The following is a 26557-nucleotide window of genomic DNA, read 5'->3' as shown; positions in this document are numbered from 1 at the left end:
TTGCTCTGTCTTGCTGTATTGACACCCTTATTTTTCAAGAGTCAATAGCATATACCAAGCTCCTCACATTCGCTTCTTCAGCAGTCGCATTTTCCCTTTGCTTGTGTTGCAAATATTTTAAATCAGTATTTAGCATTAATGTTACCCTTTTTCTCTCCTCCTGTAGGTGCAATCCATTGAGTCAAAACTGGACTGTCTGTTAGATATTTATCAACAAGTCTTGAGAAAAGGATCTGCATCTGCGCTCACTCTGGCTTCCCTTCAAATGCCAGCTTTTGAGTGTGAGCAGACTTCTGATTACCAGAGCCCATCAGACAGCAAAGATTCGTCTAATTCAGCACAAATGAGTGGGTGTGTATCCAGATCAGCTAGTGCCAATCTGCCTCGTGGCCTACAGCTTATACTGACACCAAATGAATTTAGCACTCAGGCTTACTATGCTTTTAGTCCAGCTTTGCATAGTCAAGCAACGCAAGTGCCAAACGATGGACCTGCAGCAGTTAACAATTCATCAAACCAAATAAACCAGGCAATGAAGCCACCAACTCCAACAACATTACAAATACCACCTTTCTCATCAATGAAGCATATCAGTAGGCCTGAGCCCGTTCATATTATTCCTGTGACCACACAGGAAAATATTTCTGATGTCACCGCTTGCCTTGTTGCATCAAAGGATAACGGACAAGTTGCACAGCCCAGTGCAACAAAGGATCTCACGTGGAGAAAAAGTCTGGATACAGAAGGGGAACCTTTGCTCTCAGTCAAACCTGTGGTGCAAATGGACTTAGGAAAATCTTTATCTGTACAAAACCTTATACAATCAACAGAAGAACTGAATGTACAGATCGCTGGCAGTGACTCCAGTGGTTCCAGAGGCAGCCAAGAGGTATACTCCAAATGGAGGGAGTCAAAATTATTTATAACTGATGAAGAGTTGGAGACAGAGGCAGAAACAGAGACTACTGAAGCCATCTCACGCCCATTAGTGGAAACAGCTCTCTCTGCTGACTCTCTAAGGACTGGAATATCAAGATCATCTCAAAACATTTGCAAGCCAGGGGATGGTACAGAAGCACTCAATCTGCTCCATGTCAAACTTAAATAACAGCTTGTGGGCTTTCTTCGTTGGCTGGGTCGTTCCTCTAGTCATACATATCATAGCATGAACTGTTTTGAAAGCCTTTTTAATACGATAAAATCACAAAAATCAGGATGAATCTGAAAAGCAGTTGAATGAGCCCATATCTCCTAGTTGCATGAAAATGCATGTTTCAGTGATGGCTAACGTTCAAATTTACACCTACAGTACAACAGCCTTTCATGTAGTACAGTAGGTTTAAATGATGAGTTGCCTACAAAGCTAATGCTGCAGGATGTATCAAAAAGCAAAGATCTGAGCATTTAGACCTAGTGCTGTTTCTACAGGGCAGAAGTAACACTTGTAAGGTTAAAAGCACTTTGCTTCTGAACTAATTAAATATATATATATATAATGTCCTGATTTAGATGATAGTTTATGTTTACAACAAAAAAAAATTCTCTACAGCTGCTAGCAAGGTACCAAGGAAACCAGTAATATGGGATTAGGAATGGCTGCCAGTTGCAAGATACACACATTAGCTCATCAGTAATGGGGTATTTTTAACTCTGAAAAGCAGTATGTTCATAATTGGTGAATTAGTGCTGTGGCAAAAATACCTGACACACCACTATCATGTTGTTCTTTATAACAAGAACATTATTTTGCTACAAAAAGTTTGTATTTTAAGGATGGGGGCTGGCCTCAGGAGTAGATAAATAACCTGGGTGACTGCACTAAAAATTCAGGGGAATCTCTCCTTCCAGTCTCGTTGAGGAGCTATCTTGTGAATCTGAAGCATTTTGGCAGCAGTAGGTGAGGGAAGGAAACAGACACTGCCTTTTATTATAAAAGCAGTATTTCCTTCTGTGGAATTGTAGGCAATTTTCCTCAAAGTCCCAACCTGATAGCGTGACAGCACTTCATAAGGCTGGGAAAGGAGGGGAAAATAAGGAACTGAAATGCAGAGTAGAACTAAAGAGAACATAGCAGGGAAGAGAGAAAGATTATTGCAGTCAATGAAGATTAAAATGGATTTAGATGGGCAGGAAGAGAAATGATCACAGAATATAAAAGAAGGAGGGTAAAGAGGCAAAAAAAAATTTTTTTTTTTTTAAATCCAGCTTGTCAGTCACAGATACTGAGTGCTACTTCAAAAAAAAAAAGAAAAAAAAACTAAAAAAAAACTGTGTAGGCAATCAGAAATGGAAATTGAAGTAGGAAAGACCACCTAAGCTGAAGGCAAGGGGCTTATTGTTTGTTTGCTTGCTTGCTTTTAAATAAAAGGGGAGGAGGAGAGGGGGCAAAGTGGTCACACTTCAACACAGTGTCCAACTGCAGTAATGTCTCGTAACTTTTTAAAAAAGGACCTCCAGACTCCTTCCTCCTAACCCCCAAGTTTTCAGATTCAAAGCCTACATGAGCGTGAGCATTCCTGCTTGATACATCCTCTTTTTTTTTTCTTACCCTGACCTGCACTTCACTTCTGCTGAGAGGCAGGAGCAGTGTTAGTGCCTATCTGCACATCCCCAGCAAGGCTTCACCACTGGGAGAAGCCTTGCAGAGCCTAACCAGGCTTTTACCCTTCCCAGCTGAATGTGGCTTCTGTGTGTTGCCTCCCCCAGATTTACACCCCACCTGCACCACAGGCTTGTAGACAACCTGACTTGGGCTCAGCTTCCCTCTGGCAGCAGGAACACTGAATGTATGGGGATGCCAGTGCCAGCTCACTCAGGGCAGTGTAGTGTTTTCTCAAGGCCCAGACCTGCTGGGAACTTACTATGTACATCAAAAATGTCACTCTAGTCTTAACCATGGCTAAACGCTGTAGATTGTATTGTGAAGGACTTGATCTGTTTACTATGAAACCATTGTAATTTCTGCTTCCATATTTCCTTTACAGAAGTATTTCTGGATGTTACATGATAACTATTATGTGAAAGTACCTGCAAACTGTAGAATGTATATATTGTGTTGTTACATGGGGTCCATGGATGGTACACTGTGTTCCATGGCTTATGCTGGAGCAAACTTCAGCTGTTAAATCCTGAAAGACACCTTGAAGCACAGTTTCCTCACCACTGATTTGCCATATAATTTTCCACATTCAGTCTTTCCTGATTTCTTTTACTCTTTTCTTTCCTTATTTCTTTTATAGAGTCTGATCACTCTAAAGCCTGATCACAACAGTAATTTTTGAGGATAAATAGAGGTTTTTTTTCCACATCTCAGTCCATTTGACTATTATCTTAGGTGAACATCTGCAGTTTATCCAGGAAGACCTGTAAGTTTGAACTCCTATCCCAAATTTTAAAACTTACAAGCTTTTTCTAGGCTTTTCTTTCTTTTTCCTAAGGGTTTATGGTGCCTTTCTTGCCTTCCATAAGAAGCCTCCTCCTGGCCTGAGCATAAGTGGGCCCAAGGTTCAAGGAGCAAGAGATGGGGCACATGGCAACTGTGTGTGAGTACTGAAACTTCCCCTCCTTAACAAGATGGAAAAATCAAGGCATTGTGAATTGGACTCCACTCTTCCATCTTCACCTGCACGTGCAGATGGTTGCACCCCCACTGAGCCTGGAAGGTGTCAGTGGGAGAACTGAGCATTGGCCCTGCCTGTGCTGATTCTTACAGAAACAGGGCCGTGGGTTTTGCTACTAATTTGTCTCCCAGAAACTTGGTATTTTTGCCTTAAGTGACATGCTTTAGTCCTTCTGATTTTAAGTTAATTTATTTAATACAATTTTGTGCACAAAAGAATGAGTTCTATAAATTATGTATGAAAATGTTAATGTCTTTACAAAGTACTAATAAATCTAGAAGATCATATCTTTTCAATTTATGGTTTAAAATCTTAAATTCTTTCTTTTATGCTCACCATTATTATTTTTGTAGCTGCAAGTCTTATCATATAGGAATTTTTTAACATATTGATAGAAAATAGAAAGAGTAGTGAATATATGAAATTCTGGAGAGGAAGATTGTTTGGGTTTTTATAAGCTTTGCTCATATTTCCTCACGAGGAGTTTCCTGTTTCTACTCTCTCTTCTTAAAAGACAGTGTCATGAATGACAGTCATTCATTTTTTTCATAACAGAAGGATCTGTCTGGCTTTTTGTGTCTTGTCCTGAGCTGCTTATTAAAGTCCAGCTCATGACAGCTAATAAGAATTGCTCATGAGTAAGGACAAAGAACATTTTGTTTTCTTTTTCTAATTTACAATCCACTTGAGGATTCTAGAAGAGAGAATTTTAACTTTATTAAGAGCTTCAGGAATTAAGCCTTATCCAAATAACTGTTTTCTGGTCAGCATGTTTCTTGTACCTGAATGAAGAGAGAACTGAAAAGAATAGTTTTGATGATTATTATTTGTTTAAAAATTTGTACTTGCTCCTGGCTTATATGATCTATACTTTTTATTTAAATAAGAATATAGTGTTTTAGCCTAGGGTTCAAGATTGCAAAGATCATACACTTTTATTCACAGTGCCCACGGTTGTTTCATATGTTTTTGAGATAATCCTACTTAGAGTGACTGCTCTCATTGTAGTCTGGTGATGAGTAATTCACCTGCTCTTCTGTGATAAGTCAAATCAAACTGAATTGCTGATGTGTAGTAGAACATCTGACGTGGAGTAGTATTTCTGGATTGGGACCTGCAACCCTTACTCAAGCAAAAATTCTACAGAATTCATTAATTTTATGGAATTCGAGAATTTTTCTTGATTCGGGAGCTCAGATTCAAATCCTTATCTTGTTGGGCATCTGTTTAAAGTGAAAATGGTAATATTCCAGTTATTTCCTGAGGAAACTAATACTTAGCTGAATTTACCCATGTCACATTGACTATATAAAAAATAACGCACAAAGTATTGATGTAAAAAGGGAAGACGAGAAGGAATATTTTTTTAAAAGCACAGAAAAAAAAGAAGAATAATCAGAAAAGAGGAGTAAGCATGAAAAGAAAATATAACAGCAAAGGAATGACAAAAGGGTTTAAACACCTGAGGCTAAATTCATCCTTGGATGGCATCACTGACTTCAATGAATTCACCGCCCAGCTGGGTGAAATTCAGCCTCCATTGGGATAATCAGACTCAGTTCCTCTGACCTTAAAGGAACTGAACCCACCTATACCAGGAATGAACTTGCTTCTCTGGGCCAACTTTTATCCTGACTCACTCATGTTTTGCAATCCTTTTTGGATTCATTAGGTTTGAATGAAACACAGGTCAGAAAAGAATTTGCCCCAGACATTTCTGCTTCACTTTTTTTTTTTTTTTTTTTCCAAGTGTGTTGACTTAATTCAAATGGATTACAACATCACACAAAGTGCTGTCACTGTCTAAAAAGGTTAATTGGTTTTTGAAATAAGAATTGTCCCCTGCAGTGTCAGTGGAAGCACGTAATATTTTCCTGTTCATTCATCAGGATGCAAACGTGGCCATTGATTCAGCTGTGGCCACACATAAGACAATTCCAGACATATCCAGTATCATCTGCTATTGGAAGCATTTTTCACTTCTTTGAAAGATAAAAAGCCAGGTTTGTAACAGGCTTAGAAAGCACGAAGACTGCTTCCACTGACACTGCCACGACATTAGCCAGTACATTACAATGTTAATTGTAACTTCTTGACAAAGTTGAATCCATATTGTTGTTAATAAAAATAATTTGAAAAATAATGTGCTTCCTGTTTTGCTCTTTGTTTGTTTGCTTGTTTGTTTTTCCTCAGATAAGCAATTGCGTGGTGTAAGCATATATCAGGGAAAAAAAAATTAAACTTGCTCACTGTTTGCCTTTTGAAGTTTTGTAATTTTTTTGTTTAATGGACCAAAACACCAGAAAGGAAGTTTATTAGAATAAATGTGCACAAACTAGTCTGATATGTCCAGTTTCTGGTAACTGTTTACAGCAGTTTTCTTCAGGTGTTTTAGCACCTCTATGACAGTAAGTTTGGAAGTTAGTTTTACTTTCCTTGTTAGATAAATAGGAATTGATTCAGATAGGCCACCAAGGGTCTGTGTGAGGAGCAGGATTCCTAAGTGAAGGCCCATCTACTACCTCACTTTAGCTTGGGGCATGTGTGAAATCCTTTCCTCTCTGCTGAGTCATGGAAGTTGCTCTAGAACACTACTGCACCAAACCTACAGCCTTCTTTCCTCACTGTGCTCTTCCTGCAGCTCTGTTGAAGATAATCTTCAGAATTTGAGTGTAAAGTACCAAATCCAGAGATCCTGTTCTTGTGGTGAAGTTGCTGCCTCCTCAAGAGGCTTCAAAATCAGAGAAAAATATTTCTGCATATAGGTGACCCCCTATCTCTCTGATGAATGTAATCTTAGATATTTAAATTTAAAAATGCAATCTCCAGAAAGGCAGATTTTCTGTGTCAGCCATTTGTATCCACAGGCTGTGTGAACACTTCCAAACTGTGCCTAAGAATAAATGCAGAACAGGAAAAAGAGCAAATACATATGCATTCCCTTGTTCTGTAATACCCAGATGCCTGTGTACATAGCTGGGAAAGCTCAGAAGACAGTGGTGTGAAGTTTCCCTTAGTGAGTCACCCAGCAGGTCACAGTGGCCATGATGTACATCCATAAAGTCATACACATCAGTGTTCACCATTCTGTTCAAGTACAGGAGCCTGCCTGAAAGGGAAATTTAAACACTCACTGAACTTAATTGAAGAGAGGGTAGCTTTCCCTTGTTGTTTTTAATAAAACAGTGACCAAGTATTAGCAACACAAATTACACAAAAGATTATGGAGGCTCTGCCTGGATATGGCTCTGGCCAAGTGGTTCCTGGTGTCTCTGCTTGAGAAAGAGGACTGCACAACCTGACCTCCAGACGTCCCTTCAACCTCTGCAGCTCTGCGCACGTTTCCACTATTGTATCAGATTTAGTATACTCAGACATACTAAAATCTTCATTAAAGCATCACTAAAGCTTAATTTGAGATTAAAATTTTCCCCCTCCCCCCTCGACTTCGGGGGCTGAGTGCTTGCCCCTCCCATCCTAAAACACCGAGTCCTCTTCCCCAGTGGAGCCCATACAGGGCTGCTCCGAGGCTGGTAAGCGGGAGGGCAACGGGGGTGGAGGAAGAGGGAAACGGGGGGGGGGGGGGGGGGAGAAGAGAGAAACAAGGGGAAGGGACGGAAACGGGGGGGGGGAAAGAGGGGAACGGGGGCGAGAAGGCAACAGGCATGAGGGGGAGAGGAGGAAAGAGAGAGATCCCAGGACCCCACGACCCTCAGGACCGCCAGGACCCACAGCCGCCGTTCAGTGCGTACCGTGGCACGGCCCCAGCCAAACTGCTGCTGCGCGACCTTAGCCCTGGGGGGGGGTCCCCGCACGCGTCCGCACGCGCGGCCTTCGCGCTGCGGCCAATCACGGCTTTGAGAGCGGTCCGCCCTGGCCAATCAGCGTGCGCCTAGGCTAAGCGCGCCAATGCCCGCCACATGGCCCGCGGAGCTGCGGAGGGGGTTGGAGGGGATGCGGGGCGGCCATGTCTGACTGGGACGCCAGCAGCGACGAGGATGGCGGTCCGCAGAGCCGGCCGCCATCTTCTGCCGCTACCGCCGGGCGTCTCCGGCAGCTGCCGGCGACCCCATCGCAGAGCCGCGCCTCCGGAGAGGGCTCTGGGTATCGGAGGAGCGCTGCGTGGTGTAGGCGGGAGGCGGCGGGCAGCCGCGGAGGGGAGGAGGGGGAGGCTCGAAGTACTGAAGGCTTCCGCGGCTTGGGGAAGGCAGCGCGGCAACAGCCGCCCCGAGCCGCCGGCGGCCAAGCTCCGGACGCCGTGGAGCCCCTCACCTTCCATCTCGATAGAGCCTTGGTCGGGGCTCCGATAGGTAATAATGGCCGCACGGCCGCCCCGCGGGGGCCTTGGCCCGCTGAGGTAAGCGGGTGGGGAGGTGCCAGGCCCGGCCGCGGTGAGGTTTGCTCGTGTGGGTGCCTCCCCCTCCTCTGTGCCCCATGAGGATCCATCAGTATCGTCTCCCCCTCCGCGGAAGAGCCCCAGCCCTTGGTGGTCCCCTGACATCTTTCTCGCCTGGGGCTAAGCAGGGTCGTTTTGCAGAGTACTGGGTGAAAAGAGGAGCTCTCTTGCTTGTCAAGGGAGAGGAGATTTTCCTTCCTGAAGCTGTCCCAATGCCTTGTTTCTTGTGGGCAGCAGACTGTAGGTGGGCTACACTCTAATCGTCTAGAGTAAGGGTGGATCTCTCAGGCTGGTTTTGCTGCTTTATCTCATAGCTGATGTGCCTTCATCCCCACATGTAATTTGGTTGTCAAAAGTTACCTGCATTTTCCAACAGTTTGTTGTCACAAGTTTTTTTTGTTTATGTGTGTACTGGTAGAAAGGCATTTAAGTTTTGGTTACAACCAAAATACTTGCAGTTACCAAGTGTAGATTTTGACAGCTTTGGCTAAATATTTGTAATACCAGCAGTGTGTCTTTACAGCAGACAGAGGTGGAACTAAAATAAGAGAACTTCAGGATTCTTCAGGTTCCAGGGTAAAGGTACCATGTACATTTGTATTGTCCAGATGTAAACTCTGTTGAGAATATAATCAGTTTCATTTCTATATAAGCTAAAGTTACTGCAGCAAGTTGAAGGATATTGCAGTAGTTGTAATAATTCAACTCTTTTACAATAGTTGGTAAAAAGTGGAACTGAGAGCGCAACCTGACTGGTAAATGAAAGTAAGAAAAACATATGGATTTTATATTTTTTTAAAGTATGTATTTAATTCCCTTTTAGAAATTAAGGGATCTTTTACTGGGGAAGAGAGGTTAATTTTTTTTTTTAACAAAAATCAAGAATTGTTTTCAGTGTGTATTCTTCTGTAATGTTGGTCTTTGCAGTATAAAAAACTCAAAAGTTTTATGAACATAGGTTATCAAGGGAACAGATGAGGCTGAAGTAAAGATTTTTGGCAGTGTTTCTGTGCAAGAAAAAGCCAAGAGGTTGATGATTGATGATGCTGCTACAAGATCTGGACAAAGCTATGTTAGAGGTGGGACAGAGAGATAAAAAATACCGTTTTGAAAAAAAAAAGATCAGTAAATTGTCTTTCCATACATTCAGTAGTTTGCTGGAGTATTAGCAGTATTATACCAAAGTGAATTAATTTTTACTTTGTAAAAATGTATGTCAGTGACATACATCCTTAAAAGTGAAATACCTAGACATCCTTCTTCCTTAGCTATGAAGAATTCACCCTCTCAAATTGCCATACTTCTGTGAAAATGTGTTCCTTAGTGTTTTCAACAGTTTTGATGAATATAGAATGTAGCACCACTTGTTTTTTTATATTGGCAGTCTGATTCCTCCAAATACAAGGACTGGTTCTAGTTTAAGTTTTAATGTAGTATATGTGCAGTATTAAAATCCAGTAAGCTTTTATGAATGTAGTCTGTAAAGCAAATTTACATTTATTATAACATGGGTAATGCTGACTTTTTATTACATTCATGGGAAGTTACCATTTAAGATGTGATGTTGCATGTTTATTGCAACATTACTTACTGCTCACTTTATTGTATTAACTTTGTCTATTAATGTGTATATATAAGTAATGACTGTATGTTGAGATGCTGCTTAAGTTACAGGTATTTGTCTTGTGCACCTAAGAACTCTGCACAGGTAAACAGCATCCATAAGTTGTTGATTTGGGTCACTGATGAGCAGGAAGGCATCCAAGAGTTGTGTTCCAGTGTTAGAATAAGGAATGCAGTCACTAAAAGTTTAAAATTTAGAAGTGTTCTGGAAGATAGACAAGTGTATTTCAAGAGTCTAGTAATAGTTAACACTTGCTGAATGTATGTGACTGTTTTTGCTGTGTTTCTTGCTTTTGCACTAATACGTAGTTATGTTGCTATTTATGTCTTCAACATAAAAGCTTTCTTTTGTAAGAACAGTTAACTTCATAGAAAAAAGGGCTGTAGAATGCAGCTATACTGAGACTTTGATATTGAATGCTCTAGAAGTAAAACTTACTCTTGTAGCTGTTGAAAATAAAGCTTTCTCTCTGTTAGTTTATGGGGGTATTTTAGAAGCATGTTGCACAACAAGCCTTATTGCTAGTTGGTGGAGCAGCATTTTGGAAGCTGATGTTACTTTAAGTAGCTAAAATTGGTGAAATGCCTCTTTTTTATCAGAACTGAATTTGTATGGGCTTTACTGATGTTTCAGGCTAAGACCTAGGAAAGAATTGTCTATTGAAATCATAGAATAGTTTTGGTTGGAAAAGACTTTTGAGATCAAGTCCAACCATTAGCCTGACACTGCCAAGTCCAACAGTAAACCATGTCTCTAAGCACCTCATCTACACATCTTTTCAGTACCTTTAGGGATTACTCCACCACTTCCCTGAACAGACTGTTCCAGTGCTTGACAACCCTTTCAGGGAATAAATTTTTCCTAATATCTGATCTAAACCTCCCCTGCACAACTTGGGGCCGTTTCCTCTTGTTTTATGGCTTGCTACTTGGGAGAAGAGACTGTCCCTCAGCTCGCTACAACCTCCTGTCAGGTATTTATTATAGAGAGTGATTAGGTGCCCCCTCAGCCCCTCCTTTTCTCCAGACTGAACAGTCTCAATTCTCTCAGCCTCTCTTCATAAGACTTAAGCTCTAGACCCTTCACCAGTTCTGTTGCCCTTCTTTGGACACACTCCAACACCTCAATGTCTTTTTTTGTAATGATGGGCCCAAAAGTGAGTACAGTATCCTTTGTGTCTGTTGAAGATCACATAAGAGATCTTAAACTAGAAAAAGGCACTTGTTTTGAAGGAGGAGTTCTCCACCCTCTCAACAGATGCCATCAATAAGCAGCGTTTTGTTACTTACTCCATAGGAAAAACCTTGGAGGTGATCAAGCCTGCAAGCAACCCAAAGAAACCTGTGATTAACTGGGCCTCTCTTCGAGAGAACAAAGCTAAATATGAAGCTATGAAGTGGGCAGGTGAGTCTTGAAATTTTGGTTCTGTGGTACTTGTCTTCATATGCTAAATCTGTTGAGTGCTGAAACATTATTAATTTTTGCTTTGAGATGATTGAATCTTTCAGTGTCCAAATTAGTTAAGTATTTGTTGAGAAGTGGCCACGTCAGATGTTCAAGGACATTATAATTGCTATGTGAAGGCTTAAACTTGCTACTCAGTTGGCATTATGACTTTGCCTTTTGAAAGTGCTGCTGTTCTGTACATGGCCACTGCAGAAATCTGACAAGATATGTTAGCTTTATAACTTGAAACTTAATTATCCTTTGCAGATAATTAATATTTGTCTCTGCCTCTTGTCTTTTGCATTAACAAGTCTTCCACCACTTCTGACTCCTAAGGCTATAGGATGTGCCTCTATAAGGCACAGTCTGGGTTTTGGGATTTTCATCTCAAACTTTAGCAGATATATCCTGGATGTGTAGCATTGCAAATTATCGTCAAGTGTACTTTCTCTGATTGTTTTAAGACTTGCCTCCAATTGAGAAAAACTTCTACAAAGAGTCATCAAGTACAGCATCTATGTCACAAGAAGAAGTGGAACTGTGGCGGTAAGATCCCTTTCTATGGGGAGTCATCTGCATGGCAATAATAGCTATTAAGGTATAAAAAAGAACTGGGAAATCATATACTGAGACAGGAGGGTCTTCTTAGGAATTCTTTCTTAGGAGTCAAAAAATAAATAGCAAGTGAGGTAGTATTAGTTGATTAAAAATTAACATTAGGAATTAAATGTTTCTCTAAAAGCGTTTGTTATAGTTACTTTTCAGAAGGGGAAAACCAAGACAGTTCACTGAGTTTTGGCTGTTTCTTTGCATTTCATGAGAGAGCATGTTCATGTTTTCTGTGTCCTTCCAAATAGGGTTGTTCACTGATCAAGTACCTTTGAGCTTCCACTTTTCCTCCATGTATTTTAGTCAAGTACCATCTTCAGAACAAATTTCAAATCTGTTTCTGTTGTCTTACTGTTTGTCTATATTTCCTTTACAAGTACATGCCTCAGTTATATATGCATCCATGCATTTTGATCAAACAATCTACATCATTACTTTGCAAGAAAAGCATTGGTTTCAAGTGTTTCTGTTGAGGTCAGGATAAAATTTTCATTCTTTTCAGTAGTACTGTTGAAGTTGGTGAACGTTCTTGAAGTGTTACCTTATATTACTTTTCCTTTTTTTACGGTGTCTGTTTTTTCTCTTTCATGGCCTCCAGAAAAACCTTGCCACAGTGAGCAAAGCATGAAATTGACATGTTTCCCTTAACATATACTTATGCATTTTTGTTAGAGCTAGTCAAGAGCACCAGAACACTGTTCTGTAAGTTCAGAACATGCAGTGAGGAGTAACACTTGTGTAATAGAAAAATGATTTTCTTTTTTCAGCTAGTCTGTTTCCTTTAAGGAAAACAAGACAGTGATTGGAAAAAAAGTTGTTTATAAACATGAGGAAGTTGAATTACACATTGTTTTCCTAGTCCACAACTTGCTCGAAGTAAAACTTTTTTCTGAGTGGAATCTATAGAAGAGTACAGAACTGGAATGGAGAATGGAGATAAACTACTTATGCATATTAATACCCCTTAATTAGGGGGAGTCTCACTACTTATCCATATTAATACCTCTTAATTTGGGGGAGTCTCAAAACCTCAGTAGGTTTTTGTGTGCATTGTTGTGTGTTTGTTGGTTGGGTTTTTTTGAGTGGGTTGGTTTTTTTTCTTTGTGGAGGTTGTCTCACTGACTGTGCTATTTTTTTAAAGCTGGTTTGTTTGTGTTTTCTAGTGCATCCAGGGAGCTGCTTTGAAAATACTTCCAGAAGGCTTTTGTCAGAATGCAGGGTTATGACAAATAAGTCCAGTCCATTTCTATGAGTTCTCGGTTGTCTTTAGGTTTAAAAACTTGTCAGAATTATTTAGTTTGTAAGAGCATATAATTGAAGTCTGGTATGACAAGACTGCTGTTCCTGTTAGTAGCCATGTATAATTTCAGATGAGAAATTCATAAGAACAAATGGTAAAATTCATAAGAACAAATGGTAATTTCTGCCTTCAGGAGAACTGTTTTTGTAATAAGGCTTTCTTAAAATTTAGAATAGTTATAAGTCTCATTCAACACCCTTAGTTTGTTTTTTGTTGCTGCAAGAACTAAAAATGTCAGAAAGGCAGTCTTTTGTGTAAGTTCTACTGTTTCAGATACAAGACTTTAAAGCAATGGCAATTCTTTAATTCCACACAGGAAAGAAAATAATAATATAATTTGTGATGACTTAAAAGAAGGTGAGAAGCGCCGCATTCCCAATCCCGTTTGCAAATTTGAGGATGTATTTGAGCCTTATCCTGATATTATGGCTAACATAAGAAAAGTTGGGTTTCAGAAACCTACACCCATTCAGGTACTTCTTCAGTTTTGATGACTCTCTAACTGAAGCTGAAGAGTAAAAGTGCATTCAAGTATTTGTTGGTTTATGTTAGTCCCAGGCATGGCCGATCATACTCCAAGGAATGGATGTTATTGGTATAGCACAGACTGGTACTGGGAAGACATTAGCGTACTTGATGCCGGGATTCATTCACTTGACTTCACAACCAATGTAAGGACTGCTCACATGTCTGGCTTGTTTGGCTGTTGACATTTTCCCCTTTTACCCCCATGTCATGATTTTCTAGTAAAGAAGATGATAAATCATAAATTGCAAAACAATTACAAACTGGTGGGATAAGTACCAAACTTGTAACTGTAGATTCTGTTAGTAGCACTGTGCTGACAAAGTCTAGAACAGTAGAAAAATATTTGATGTCACATCTGATGGACTTTGCCTAGCCTTATGTATCCACACTCTAAGGTTGCTTTATTGCAGATCCAGAGATCAGCGTGGAGGGCCTGGAATGTTAGTCCTTACTCCCACTCGTGAACTGGCACTTCAGGTAGAGGCAGAGTGTTCAAAGTACACATACAAAGGAATTAAAAGGTAATCTCATTTTCTTGTGAAGTGATTTTTTTTTCCCCCCCCCCCCTACTTCTGGCTTAATTTACCTGCTTAAATAATTGCATTTGTAAAGAGGGAGGGGGGTAATAAATGCAGGGTTTGTATTTTTCAGGTTTTAGGACACCTGTTTTCACAGAATCACAGATTCATGAAAGTTGGAAGGCACCTCTAGAGATCTAGTCCAACCTCACTGCTAGGACAGAATGGACTAGAGCACATTACACATGATTGGATCCAGGCAGGTTTTGAATGTCTCCAGAGGAGGAGACTTCACCACCTCCCTGTGCAACCTGTTCCAGTGCTTTGTCACCATCAAAGTTTTTTTTATCATGTTTAAATTGAACATTCTGTGTTCCAGTTTGTGCCCATTGCCCCTTTCCTATTGCTGGACACAAATGAGAGTCTCACTCCATCCTCCCTACACTCCCCATTTAGATACTTATACACATTGATAAGATTTTGGCTACTTTTATATTGAAAATCTTTTCCTTGTATAGTTGGAGTTCTTCATATTGTAGCTTTGTGTGTTGTTTCTTGTCCTGTGTGTAGAGCTGAGAAGACCCTGACTGTGTTTTCTCAGCACCCTGTTACATAGCTGTAGACTCTCCATGCTGAACAAGCTTGGTTACCAGCTTCTCACAGTTCACACTCCATCCTCTTGATCATGTTGGTAGCTTCCCACTGGTCTTGCTCCAGTATGCCTGACTTGTAATAGGGATGGGGGTTACAAAAACTGGATATTGTGCTGAAGGTGTGACCTTAAAAGTAATGAATAAAGGGGACTAATGAGTTTTCTCAACCTGCTAAAGGGGACTAATGAGTTTTCTCAACCTGCTAGCTTCCTTCTGCATAAGTGCACAATTGGCTTTCTTTTCTGTGAGGTTATGCTGTTGAGCAATGTTCAGTTTCTTTCCCACCTGAGTGTTTTTCTGCAAAGCCATCTTCTAGCATGTTTGCCCTCAGCCATGGGATAATTCCATCCTCATCTTTAGTTTTGTAAAACTTTGTGGGATTCCTGTCAGCCCATTTCTCTCTCTTGAAGGATCCCTTTGTGATCCTTCTGTGGGACAGCTCAGCCCTCTAGTTTGTTGACTACTCCCCCAGTTTGGTTTCATCCACAAATCTGCTGAGAGTGTAGGTATTCATTTAAGCTATTAAGTAGACATTAATGTACTCCAAAATGTAGCTTCAGGGCTCTCTGGCTAAGCAGCCAGAAATCAGTCCTGTAGTCATCAAATATGGAAATGTGTGTTGTTCTCTTTCCCCAAAATACTGAGGAGTTTTAAAGAGCCTGTTAAGTGTGTGTGTGCACCTAATACCTTATTGAGCGTGTTTGTTGTTTTAAGAGCAAAACATTGACTTTTGATGTAATTGTTTAGAAAATCATGCATCCTTTCATGTGTGCATCTATTTTTGGTGTAGGTGTTTTCAGAACAACCCAAAACATACTTGTAGCTTAATAGTTACCTTCTTTCTTTTCATGATTACTTTCACTGCAATTTCAGCAAAAAGGTATTGGTGAACTGTGAGGGAATCTCATTCCCTGTTAAGTCCATTAGTTATTGTGATACTCTCAGTCACACTTGGTATTACCAAGATGAAGTAATACACTAAGTGATGCCTTTTCAAATAAATGCCACCATATATGTTGCTTCATTTTAAAAAGGTTTACTTCAATTGAACCTTAACCTACTGCTTCTGTGAAACATTTTATTTTTCAGTATTTGCATATATGGTGGTGGAGACCGAAAAGGACAAATAGATGTGGTTACCAAAGGTGTGGATATTGTTATTGCAACTCCTGGCAGACTGAATGATCTTCAAATGAACAACTTTGTAAATTTGAAGAGCATAACCTACTTGGCAAGTAACTAAAATGGAATGAGTAATGCACCAGTTGGGAAATGGTTTATTTGGTGAACTTAAGCTTTAAATAAGTTTTCTTTAAACTTTTAGATTTTATTTTGCAATACATCTTAGCACTGAGTTGATGTTGGAGGGATGGTTCATACTTACCATAACTGTTACAAGTGTGGAGTATTGCCTAGGAAAAAAATACAATAGACTTCTAGCACTAAGCATTTTAAACATGCTAATTTGCTAATTTTTTTATCCCATATTAGTAATATTTGCTGTTTTAAAGTTCATTTGTCAAGATCTACTTACTAGAGCTTTTGCAGTAAGCATTAACATTGCAAACAGTTAGCTAATTAAGTTTGAATGACTGACTTTTGATCTAAATGGGCAAAATGGCTCTGTAAATGTTGTTATGAATCATGTCTTCATTTGATTCTTGCCTTTTGCTGTGCTGGACATTTAAAAGCATTATTATTTTGTAATCAGCTTGCATATAATTAAATTATTTCTGAGTTTTTCTGTAACTGGTGACTTGTTGCCTAGTTTGACAGTTTGGGCTGGTTTCCCTCCTTTTCTCCACCCCTACTTCCCTCTAAAGGTTAAATACTCATTATGTTGTAACAGGTTAGCTCAGTTCTAGCTAGTAGTTGTGAGCTAAGTGACAAAGCCAGTGGTGGTGTAGCATCACTAGAAATTTGGTCATCTGGAAAAAAAGAATCTTAGTGGAAGACAGGAAAGTAGCTTCATCTAAGAGTAATATGTAATTGCTAAACAGGAGGGAAAAAGGCCTAAAAACTTGTGTTCTGAGAATTATAGAAACATGAATGCTCATTCTCTACCAAGGTGAAGTGTGATCATACTACAAGCACATGCTGCCCTGTAAAACAAAGAACATGTACGTAACCAGATGTTTCAGTGGGGGGAGATATGCTGTAGTATGTCATTACTAAAAAGTAGTGGAGTAGTTATTTTATTTTTCAAATAAAATAGTGTAAATCTTCCCAATAACTAATTTGAAACAGAGGAAAGAAAATAATCCAGCTTATAAATGAGGACCTGGCTATAAGATGCTTGGGGAAAAAAAGGGCAGCAAAAAAATGTCAATTTTATATCTTTTAAAACTTCTGTTCTTTATTAAGCAGCTATCAGAAATAAGAAAAGTAAATTTCAGCTACTCTGATTGATGTAATAAACATGTTTCCATCTTTATTTCTAGCAAAATGCTGCTATGCTTAATAGCTTAGAAAGTTTTGACTGCTGAAAGGGTCACAGTAGCCAACTCTGTAAATGAAATCGGTGTTTCAGCCATTGTATTAGAATCCAAGTAGTTAATGAAATCTCCATGAGTCCTTTGAAAATAAAGAGAATTAATTTAAAAAAAGAAGTCCTGTCTCTCAGCTGATGATTTTTTTGTTATTTCAGGATATACATAAATAATGTACTAAAAGCCCTTAATAGAGTAAATTTTCTGAAAAGAACGGAACATCAAATCAGGACAGTTAAAAGGGACCATCATCCCAAGTCTTAAAATTCTACATAAGTGACTAGAAAATGTCAATACCTGATGGCATGATCCATACAACTTTGATTTACATGACCTCTAATTGAAAATTAAAGGAGAAAAATCAGTCTTTGATGACAGCCTTTTTTCCATTGCCTGTCAATGCTTAGAGTCTTTGTGTATTACATTAAAAAAAAAAATTTCCAAGCAGTTCTACTCAGACCTTGATCACTTGTTCTCTCTTGGGCTTTTTACCAGATGAAAAAAGTTTGAGCTCTGGAAGCTCTGCAGGGTCCTAGCATGAGCCAGAATTTACAGTCTGGCTCTTACCCAGCTTCTAAGGAGGAACTAAATTGATAACTGGTATTTTGGTCTATTATGAGATTTCTAACAAGATAGAAATGATATTTCCCTTTTAAATTACTAAATGTTTCTTATTGAAAGCGTGTTGTGTGGGGCCACCTCTAATTTGGTTGGTTTTGTTATTTTTTGTTTCTTGTGTGCTTTGTTTTAAATACTGAGCAAACTACTTTTAAAACAGTTGTTGTTTCTTCTTCACTTCCTTCAAGTACTCATAAAGTTGCTCTTGATTTTTCTTGTTCTTACTGCACATGTATTACTAAATGAAAAAGCTTCAAGGAGGTTGAAGAGGTGAAAAAGAAGTTGAACAGGTTTTTCAATGCATTAAAAAATGGTATGCTATTTAATGTCTTGTTGAAATCTAAGGAAATGGAAACAATAAATTACCTTGTTCTGAACAGGTTTTAGATGAGGCTGACAGAATGTTGGATATGGGATTTGAACCTCAGATAATGAAGATCCTAATAGATGTGCGGCCTGACAGACAAACTATTATGACAAGGTATGTAAACATAATAACACCCAGTATTTGATCACTGTAAACATATGGCTGTTGAACAAGTTAACTTCAAAACAAATGTGTCAGTGTTATTAAAACTTTCTGACCTAAATCAGAATGGTGCCAGGTTTTTTCCCTAATTCTGCCTACTCAGTCCTAATGAGTCTTTTCTGATGTTTTGCATCAACTGTAAAATCAACTGACTTCTTCCCAAAAAGGAAGGTCTCCTGCAAGTGTTACAGTTTGCCATTTCAATTTGGAATACCAACTTCCCCTTCTCCATCTGGAACCAAATGTGTATCTCTAGCCTTCTGATCTCAGTATCTGTGCTAGTCTGTACTTGGATTAATTTTGAAATTATGCAGTTTTGGGGAGCATAACAATAGTATATCTTAATTTCTATTGTAGTTTGCATTGGAAGTATTGTTTTCAGATAATAACATACTAAAAACTTGTTTGTTTGGTATCACTGAACCACTAAACCCACTTCTGACTTAATTAGAAAGGCTCCATAACAGATCTTATACTTTTTTTAACCTAGTAAATTATCTTAAAAGCTTTAGTGCTCTTTACGACTTGAGATTATTTCTGAGTGCTATATAAGCTCACTACTGTTACTGCATACTCAAGTCTTTCACCGGTGTGTAAGAAAGAAAAAAGGATGTGGTGACATCAAAAATCAGAAGATTTTTGCAGTCCATTCTCATCTGTTTGTTTCCATCTTCACTTCCTATTCAGTGCTACGTGGCCTGATGGTGTTCGTCGTCTAGCAAAATCCTATTTGAAAAATCCTATGATTGTGTATGTTGGCACTCTTGACTTAACAGTAAGTTGTTTGGGGTTTTTTTTGTTTTGTTTTATTTCTTTGAAAAACCTAGAGTGAAAATACAAAATATGGTTGCAAGCAAAATATGTAGTAAATGCAACAACAGCTCTTCATTATTCTTTTGAAGCTTCATTAAAATTTCAGAAATAATGAATAAAAAAATGTTATAACTTTCTTCTTAAGTTTCTGTAGCAAGATCTTTTAAAGCCCTAGATCTTCAATAGAACATATCTGAAGACAAACAAGTCAAACAAGTTATCAGTCACATTGAAGTTTGAGTATGCTTTAGTGTCATGTGTTCTTGCTCGAAGCCTTGTTATTACAGCCTTCTCTTCAGCAAGATCTTTGCTTATTTTTCCATCTGAAGTTCTGCCTTCTAATTTATACAGTTCCTTTTCTGAATCTGTTTCTTAGCTACTTCTTTCTCAAAGAGTTTGGAAGCTCTCTAGCAAACTCCTGGAGGGTGCTTTTTAGGGCAAAAATGCATATGTTAGAGTAAACACTGTCTTAAAAGTCCAGAACTTCTACTATGTAGATGTAATTGAATAATTGTTCTTCTAGTGCAGCTATAGCAGTTGGCTTCAGTACCAGCAGTATTTACAGAAAAGGTAGTTCTTCCAAGATCTCTGTATCTTAAAACTATGAAAATAAATCATTTGGCAAACTACTTTAAGATAAATTTCTACTATTCTCCTAAAGCAACTAGAAAACAACAAATACATGTGTGTTGTTTGAGCTCCAGGTATATATTTTGGTTTAAAATATTTTTTCATAGTATTACGTTACTAGTTTTATAATGAGGGGATTAACAGAAAAAATACTAATCTAATCTATTTCTATTTAACATACCTTTTTGCTGTAACAGGCAGTAAATACAGTAGAACAGAGGGTTATTGTTATTGCTGAAGAGGAAAAGAAAGCTTTCATGCAATGCTTCGTTGAGTCTATGAAGCCCAAAGATAAGGTCATCATTTTTGTGGGGAAAAAGCTAACGTATGTAATCACTTCTCAGCATTACATGTGTTCTTTTTTTTCTAAGAGAAACACTGGATAGTATTTTAGTTCATGTAGTAATTACCAAATACAACAGTTCTTAATGTGCTGGTAGTAGTAATATTTTTATTTATTTATTCCTTCAGACTGGCTGGTAGTTTGTATCCTTTTTAATGTCATCAGTGGTGGTGGTAAATCTTAATTTCACATAGTTTAAGTAGGTGTTAAGATTATAGGGGACATACTAATGTGATGTACTATTTACTTGCAAATGTACCTGGTGCATACAAGACCTGATTGGGGATGGTGTGGTCATGGTAACACACCCAAGCTTGTTGAATGAACAACACAAAAATTATATTTTATTTCTCTGTGTGTGTGTGTGTGTATGTGTATATATATATATGCATAATTTTGCTTCAATGCTGTTTAGTAATAATTAGCAGCAGCCCTGCTGGTCTTGCCCTTGGGCATGCATTTTGCTTTTGTTGCATTATTTTTTAAATCTAAATTTAGATGCTGCACTTTTCTTTCTTTTTCTACTTTTTTTTTTTTTTTTTTTTTTTTTAAGAGCTATTGTTTTATTTCATCCTAGAGCTGATGACATAGCAAGTGATTTTGGTCTCCAAGGGATTCCAGTACAGTCACTTCATGGTAACAGGGAACAGTGTGATAGAGAGCAGGCTTTGGATGACTTTAAGACAGGTACATTTGTTTAGGCCAGGTTTTTAAAAGCCTGTCCTCTGCAGAACTTTGTTTGTAAATGCCATGTTTTTTCAGTACTGTAACAATGAAAAGAAAATAGCTCTTGATGGTAAATTTACTTCATTAATTTGGCAAACCAAGGAAGGTTGCTCTTAAGTAAAATTTGGAATGTCTAAGCGTTAAATAATTTAAAGTAAGGCTTGTTTTAGTTTTGAAATCTCTGTGGGAAAATCTGCATGGTATTAGTCTTCAGAACAGTAAATTTAAGTGTGATACAATGGTGTTCCCAGAGAAAAATTCTGCTCTTGATTATGCTGGGATGGTTTTACTTCAGGGTTATCTGATCACATGCTAACAAACAATGAGGAGTCCTATGATAAGGATGCCAGCTGAGAATATAATTGTTGAATTTCCTGTTCATTTCATAGACTCTTTTTCTTCAGCTCTTTTCTTCATGCTTCTCCTGCACCCTGCTGTTCGACTTGTGAAATACAAGTAATAGTAGAATGACACTGGGTGCTTACTTTACCACCTTGTATTTGAAGCTAGTTCAGTGTGATGTGCAACAGGCATACTTCTTCTTTATGTGTTAAGAATAAGCACATCATGCACTAGAAAAAAATAGACTGGAATATATACTCTGTTTATTTCATAAATTCCCATTCTCTCTTTGTACTTGATTTAGGCAAAGTCAGAATACTGGTAGCCACTGACTTAGCATCCCGTGGCCTTGATGTTCATGATATTACCCATGTTTTTAACTTTGACTTCCCTCGAAATATTGAAGAATATGTGCACAGAGTAGGTCGTACTGGAAGAGCAGGGTAAGTGTTTACAAGAAAATAGTGATATATTGTCAATATTTTATTCACTATATCCATGTTTCCCTTGTCAAATGCGAGAGCTACTGGTGATGTGGAATTGAAGGAGTGAAGTCTTCAGAGTCTATCAAACTATAATATACTGCTTTATGTTTTGAAATTAGTTCAGTAATTTGAAATTGGTTCTCTAATTTTGAATGGTCAAATTTAAGGAAAAAAGTTTTCTACTTTTCTGTTATTTTATTGAGGGAGATGGGAATGAGAGTGTTTGAAAGCTGGTTTAAATGTGAGGAAGAACTACAATTCTCAACAGCTTCTTTGTAGATACTGTGAAATTCCTTGTTTGTCTCTTTGTGAGCCACTGAGTTATTTAGTTTCCTGGACAGCCCAATGGGGAAAAACATGTATAAATTCAGTTTTCAGCCTGTCATGCTGGTGTAGTTTGGTGTTAGGACTGAATGTTGCTTTGTCAGGTTGACACAAGTGTTATTTTAAGTCTGTATGTGTTAATTTTAATTGGGAAAGTCATGTCTCTTCATACCTATATAAATACACGTAGTACATACATAAATGCTAGGCTTACTGCCTACAGGTCTAAATTAGTTGTGCCTTTTCACCATTTTAGGTGAATTGCTATATTCTGATCTTTATGAAAAGTTGTTTTATGTTATGTGTATACTAAATATTCAAGACAGTATCTACCAGCTCCATAATACTGCCTGTGGTAGCACAATTTATTATTGAATAGGTCAGTAGGAAAAGCCTAGCAGCAGTTGTTTTGAAGATCAACAGTGATTTCCTTCCTTGTCTAGACGTACTGGGGAGGCAGTAACCCTTGTCACTAGGAACGATTGGAGGTTTGCATCTGAGCTGATAGAAATTCTGGAAAGAGCAAACCAAGTAAGAATACGTCTTACTGGGTAAGATATATATTGGTTTTTACCACCTGAAACGATGCATGAAGGTCTAAGCCCACTTACACCATTGTTGGTGAGTATTTGTAGTGTCTTAGGCAAAAAAAACCAACAATAAACCAAAGAGAAACCAGGTACTTAAGTCTCTCTTGTCATGGATAAGCTTAGCTGTATTTTGACTTGCAGATGAGTCCCAGGAAAAGAATGGGAGTTCTAATCAAAACCTTCCACATCAAAAGAAAAAGGAACTAGTATAGGCACACATGGGGGGCTGCAGAGGAATGAATAATAGCATCTGGTTTATTTCACAGTATTTTATTCAATTTGTATTTCACTTCTGGGTACATGTACAAATGTTCTTATTTTAACAACTTAAACACTAACAATTTTTACGTAAGAATTTCAGCTATCAGTTCATTATGTCTGACAATTGTGATGTCTTCATATACTTTTCCAAGCTCTCTTTCTTAGATATTTGTAAATAGAATGGGAAATAGGACTAGAATATAATTTCTTTCTTTGTTTTAAAGAAACATGTGGGGTTTTTCTTGCTACCATATCTGAGAAGCCAGAGGCAATTAGATTGCTGATCTTGATTTTGTTGATTTGTTGCTTTTGCCTGATTATTAGTAAACCCATATTTCATACCCTGAACTGGAGCTGAAATTTTTACGTTTTTTTTATATTTAGGGGGATAAGAGTTTGAATGCAAGCTAGATTATTTTTACTTACTGTGGACAGTTACTCAAACTTTCAACCTGGAGTTAGAAATTCATCTGCATTTGCTGGGTTAAAACTCTTCTTTGAAAGATGTTGTGCTGCCTGTTGCAAACCTGATAAGGTGCTTCTGAGGTAGGAAGGAAGAGCAGTGAAGTTCCTAGACTTCTTTAATGTGTGATACCTCAGCTGGGAGCTGGTCTCTTGAGTTCAGATGAGAAAAGAGAACTTCTGAATCCTTATTTCCATGGGTAACTGTTAGTCACAACATTATTCTCAAACTTTTAGTTATAGCTGATAGACAAGCAGGTGTTTTTTTTTTTCTCTCAGGACAATGAATAAATCATTACTTCAGTCTTAAAGCATCATGTAAAAGGGAAGGAGAGCAACTGAAGACATGATCTGAATGTTAAGAATATTTCAACTTCAAAACAAGCAAGGTTTGCTTGTTAGCCAGATGTTTCCCATTACTTTGAATATACAGATAAACTCCCAAAAGAAAAATGGGTACAACAGAAAGGTTTCTATATTGTGCTGCAGAGTTCTTTATTTATAAGCTCACTAGGAAGCATGGACAGATTTATTAGGGAACCGAGTGGAAAAACACTGGTCTCTAATACCAAGAAGTGTTGCATTTAAATTATGGCATCTTTATCCTCTTCTGTTTTCTCATTGGGACTACCATACTAGGCTTTTATGTTTAACAGATAAACAAGTTGTCCATGTAAAAATTTCAGCAAACTAGTAGATGGTGGATGTTGCCTCACTCAGGTTTTTATGTTCCATAGCTTGGCTTCTTTTCCCTTGTGCCTGCTCAAAAAAAAAAACTCTTGCAAGAAATTATTGCTATTCTAGGTGGAATAAATTGTTTTGTGTGGTAGGAGAGGATCTGATCTGACACTGAGGAAGAAAATCATCCTGTGTCTCAGTATTTAACTTCTTGTTACTTCTGCCTCTATTGATACAAGTATGTAGTGACTTTCAGCTAAAGAGATGCATCATTTTTTCACTTAATTTTCAAATAATGCCTAAAAGTTAGGCAGAATAGACAGATCCATAGGCATCCTGTTCTCTGCAGTCCTGATAGCCAGGGCGGTTGTTTACCAGTAAGAAGAGTTCAGCACATAAAATAGTGATCTGACACTCAGGTCAACATAAGAATTGAGTTAATTATAGTGAAACATTGCTGAATTATAAAGCCTGACAAAGTAAGCTGAAACCAGAGGAATATACCTTCCTGCTCCACCATGCCCTTTGTCCTGGCTGCATTCTTCACCTGTTTGAGCACTGCCTTTTAAGGAGACCTAACAGTACTTAGATCTGTTTGTACTGTACTGTTTACACTGTATTTGTCCCACTTAAGGAAGGAAAAAAACCCAGACAGTGAGCAAAACGTGGATATTATGCTCCCATGCACTGTAGAACCTTGTCTTTGCTCTCTGATCTGATTCTGGATAGCTTTCTGCTGCACAGCTAGATGCTGCAGCAGGTTCTTGAAGCAGGCTACTTCTCATAGATGAGTGATCTAAAACCTCTTATGGCAGTAGTCACCTGTACTGCTTTTTGCAGTAGATACTACATCATTGTCTGTATTGTGCCTGATCTGGTTTAAGAAGACTTGTTGGATGCTTGCCTTTGTTTCCATGATCTGTAAGAATGGTGTATGCTTTTCTTCATCCAGTGATCAGTGTCACTCAACCTAAGAAAGTCTGTCTGTAATTCTTTGCATCAGTCTTCAGGCCTTACTCGTGTGAGTAACTCTGAGGTGACAAAGATGATAGTAATTCACCACCTTTGACACAATGACAAACGTGCCAGAAAGCACTGTGGAGCTTGGTAGAATGCTCTTGTGATCTCCCAGTGTTGGGAGAATTGACCACTTTGTCTTGTCCTTCTTTTCTCGTCTCTATCGTTGTTTTTTCCAAGTGAGAACCCTTCCTATGGCAGTGCTTTTTTTTAAGTACCAAAGTTGCTCTTCAGAGGCTCTTAAAACAAAAGGAATTTAATATCAATCATAAGATGTAATATAAATATTTGAATGTTAGACTATGTCATCTTTTAGTGGCATTGGACACTTTTCCCAGCTGTTACCACTAAATTATGTATACATCTGAAACACAGATGCTTTAATTAGCTGGTTATATTTTGTCATTAGATGTGGTGATAACGAGTATACACATGTAATTGAAAGTTCAGCTGCCATTTTTCAGTATATTTCAGTATATTACGTAAAAACATTTCTCTCTGCATCTCTACAGAAAAGACAATCTGCAGAGTGACAGGAGCCAGGTCAATAACAAAATCAAGTTTGGAAAAACACAAATCAATAGCTTTCTTGTCAAACAGAGCCTAGAAGTTTCAGTTTCTTTAAAACTGACCTTGTTTTGCTGCTTTCTTACCAGGTAGTTCCTAACGAGCTTATTGCAATGGCAGAAAGATACAAAGAATTTCAAATCAGAAAAGAAATGGAAAAGGATATACGAAGACCTTGGAGAAGGCCCTCAAAATAAGTAAACCCTTGAAGCTACTGAAAGGTGATTGTATTTATTGTTAGCATTTGTGGGCTTGAATGTTGAAATTTCTTTTCTTGGTTGAGTCTTTTATGTACCTGTCCCATTTAAATATGCTATTTAAAGTGGCTCAGAAAACTGGATTAATTTTATATAGAAACAAATCTAGTTTTCATTTGGACACTGTTTTCACTTAAACCAGAATTAGTTTAATTATTTTTTTCTTGTGTGATGTGCCTAACTTCTGAGGCCATAACGTGGTGGTTAAAAACAAATATTGCGGGTTTGTTTGGTGGGGTTTTTTATTTAAATGCAGTACTAATATATGAGCATAAAAGATGATTTTTCCTTTTTGTTTTCAGAGAACTGGATTAGTGAACATAAGAAATACTTGTCAGTGTGGTTTCAAAATACTGTACTTTCATGTTGGTATACTGCACCCACCAGTGGCATGCCCAAGTATTTCCACAGATAATTTAGTTATTTAAAATCTGCTCTGTTTGCAGTAACTAATGTTTCCTAAAGCAAGGGCCTTTTTTATTCTTTTAGAACTTAACATTGAAAGGAATTTTTCTTAAGACTTGTGTCTCAAGGGTCTTTTCAGAGAAATCTGCATTTCCTCCTAATGGAGGAGAGCATAACAAGAAGTAAGTGTGTTGGTGGCTAACTGGGAAAAAAATCTCACCTTATACTTTTGTTCTCATTAATGTAATTTTCTAGCCTAAGGAAGAAAACCAGTTTACTAGGGCAATGTTAATAAAGTCATGACATAACAAAAAAAAAACCAAAACC

At 38.2% G+C, this 26557-nt stretch overlaps 2 protein-coding genes across 7 annotated transcripts in view; both read left to right on the top strand.

Annotated features, from left to right (window-relative positions):
• The window catches only part of KCNQ5 (potassium voltage-gated channel subfamily Q member 5), a 274997-nt gene extending 269112 nt beyond the window's left edge, over positions 1-5885 (top strand). For both annotated transcript variants that reach the window (XM_071741555.1, XM_071741554.1), the window contains one exon: positions 167-5885. In XM_071741555.1, the coding sequence (XP_071597656.1) occupies positions 167-1108 (942 nt within the window). In that variant the 3' untranslated portion in view covers positions 1109-5885. The remainder of the gene's footprint in view (positions 1-166) is intronic.
• Positions 5886-7561: 1676 nt separating this feature from the next.
• On the top strand, positions 7562-26555 carry DDX43 (DEAD-box helicase 43). Of its 5 annotated transcripts, none has more exons than XM_071741549.1 (17): positions 7562-7930; positions 8543-8598; positions 8975-9095; positions 10937-11044; positions 11551-11632; positions 13312-13468; positions 13548-13666; positions 13934-14044; positions 15784-15925; positions 18182-18282; positions 19018-19105; positions 19971-20098; positions 20694-20803; positions 21489-21627; positions 22437-22524; positions 25658-25789; positions 26128-26555. In XM_071741549.1, the coding sequence occupies exons 1-16, from the start codon at positions 7588-7590 to the stop codon at positions 25763-25765; spliced, it is 2001 nt and encodes a 666-aa protein (XP_071597650.1). In that variant the 5' UTR covers positions 7562-7587; the 3' UTR covers positions 25766-25789; positions 26128-26555. The 5 variants fall into 5 exon arrangements, with proteins under 5 accessions (XP_071597650.1, XP_071597649.1, XP_071597652.1 ...); XM_071741548.1 differs by having other exon boundaries at positions 8540-8598; XM_071741551.1 differs by lacking the exons at positions 13312-13468; positions 13548-13666 and having other exon boundaries at positions 8540-8598.
• The last annotated feature ends 2 nt before the right edge of the window (positions 26556-26557 follow it).

Source organism: Heliangelus exortis, chromosome 3 (genome assembly GCF_036169615.1).
Source record: "Heliangelus exortis chromosome 3, bHelExo1.hap1, whole genome shotgun sequence".
Lineage (NCBI taxonomy): Eukaryota > Metazoa > Chordata > Aves > Apodiformes > Trochilidae > Heliangelus > Heliangelus exortis.
Note: the sequence above shows the minus strand (reverse complement) of the source record. Positions and strands in the feature narration are given on the sequence as shown.

What these genes read in the sequence shown, in the direction of transcription:
- DDX43 (XM_071741548.1), top strand. Translation starts at nt 7,588, where the DNA reads ATGTCTGACTGGGACGCCAGCAGCGACGAGGATGGCGGTCCGCAGAGC. An exon ending in CTTCAGGTTCCAGGGTAAAG is followed by an intron (nt 8,599 to 8,974) that starts GTACCATGTACA and finishes TTATGAACATAG; the next exon opens with GTTATCAAGGGAACAGATGA. An exon ending in AGACAAACTATTATGACAAG is followed by an intron (nt 18,283 to 19,017) that starts GTATGTAAACAT and finishes CTTCCTATTCAG; the next exon opens with TGCTACGTGGCCTGATGGTG.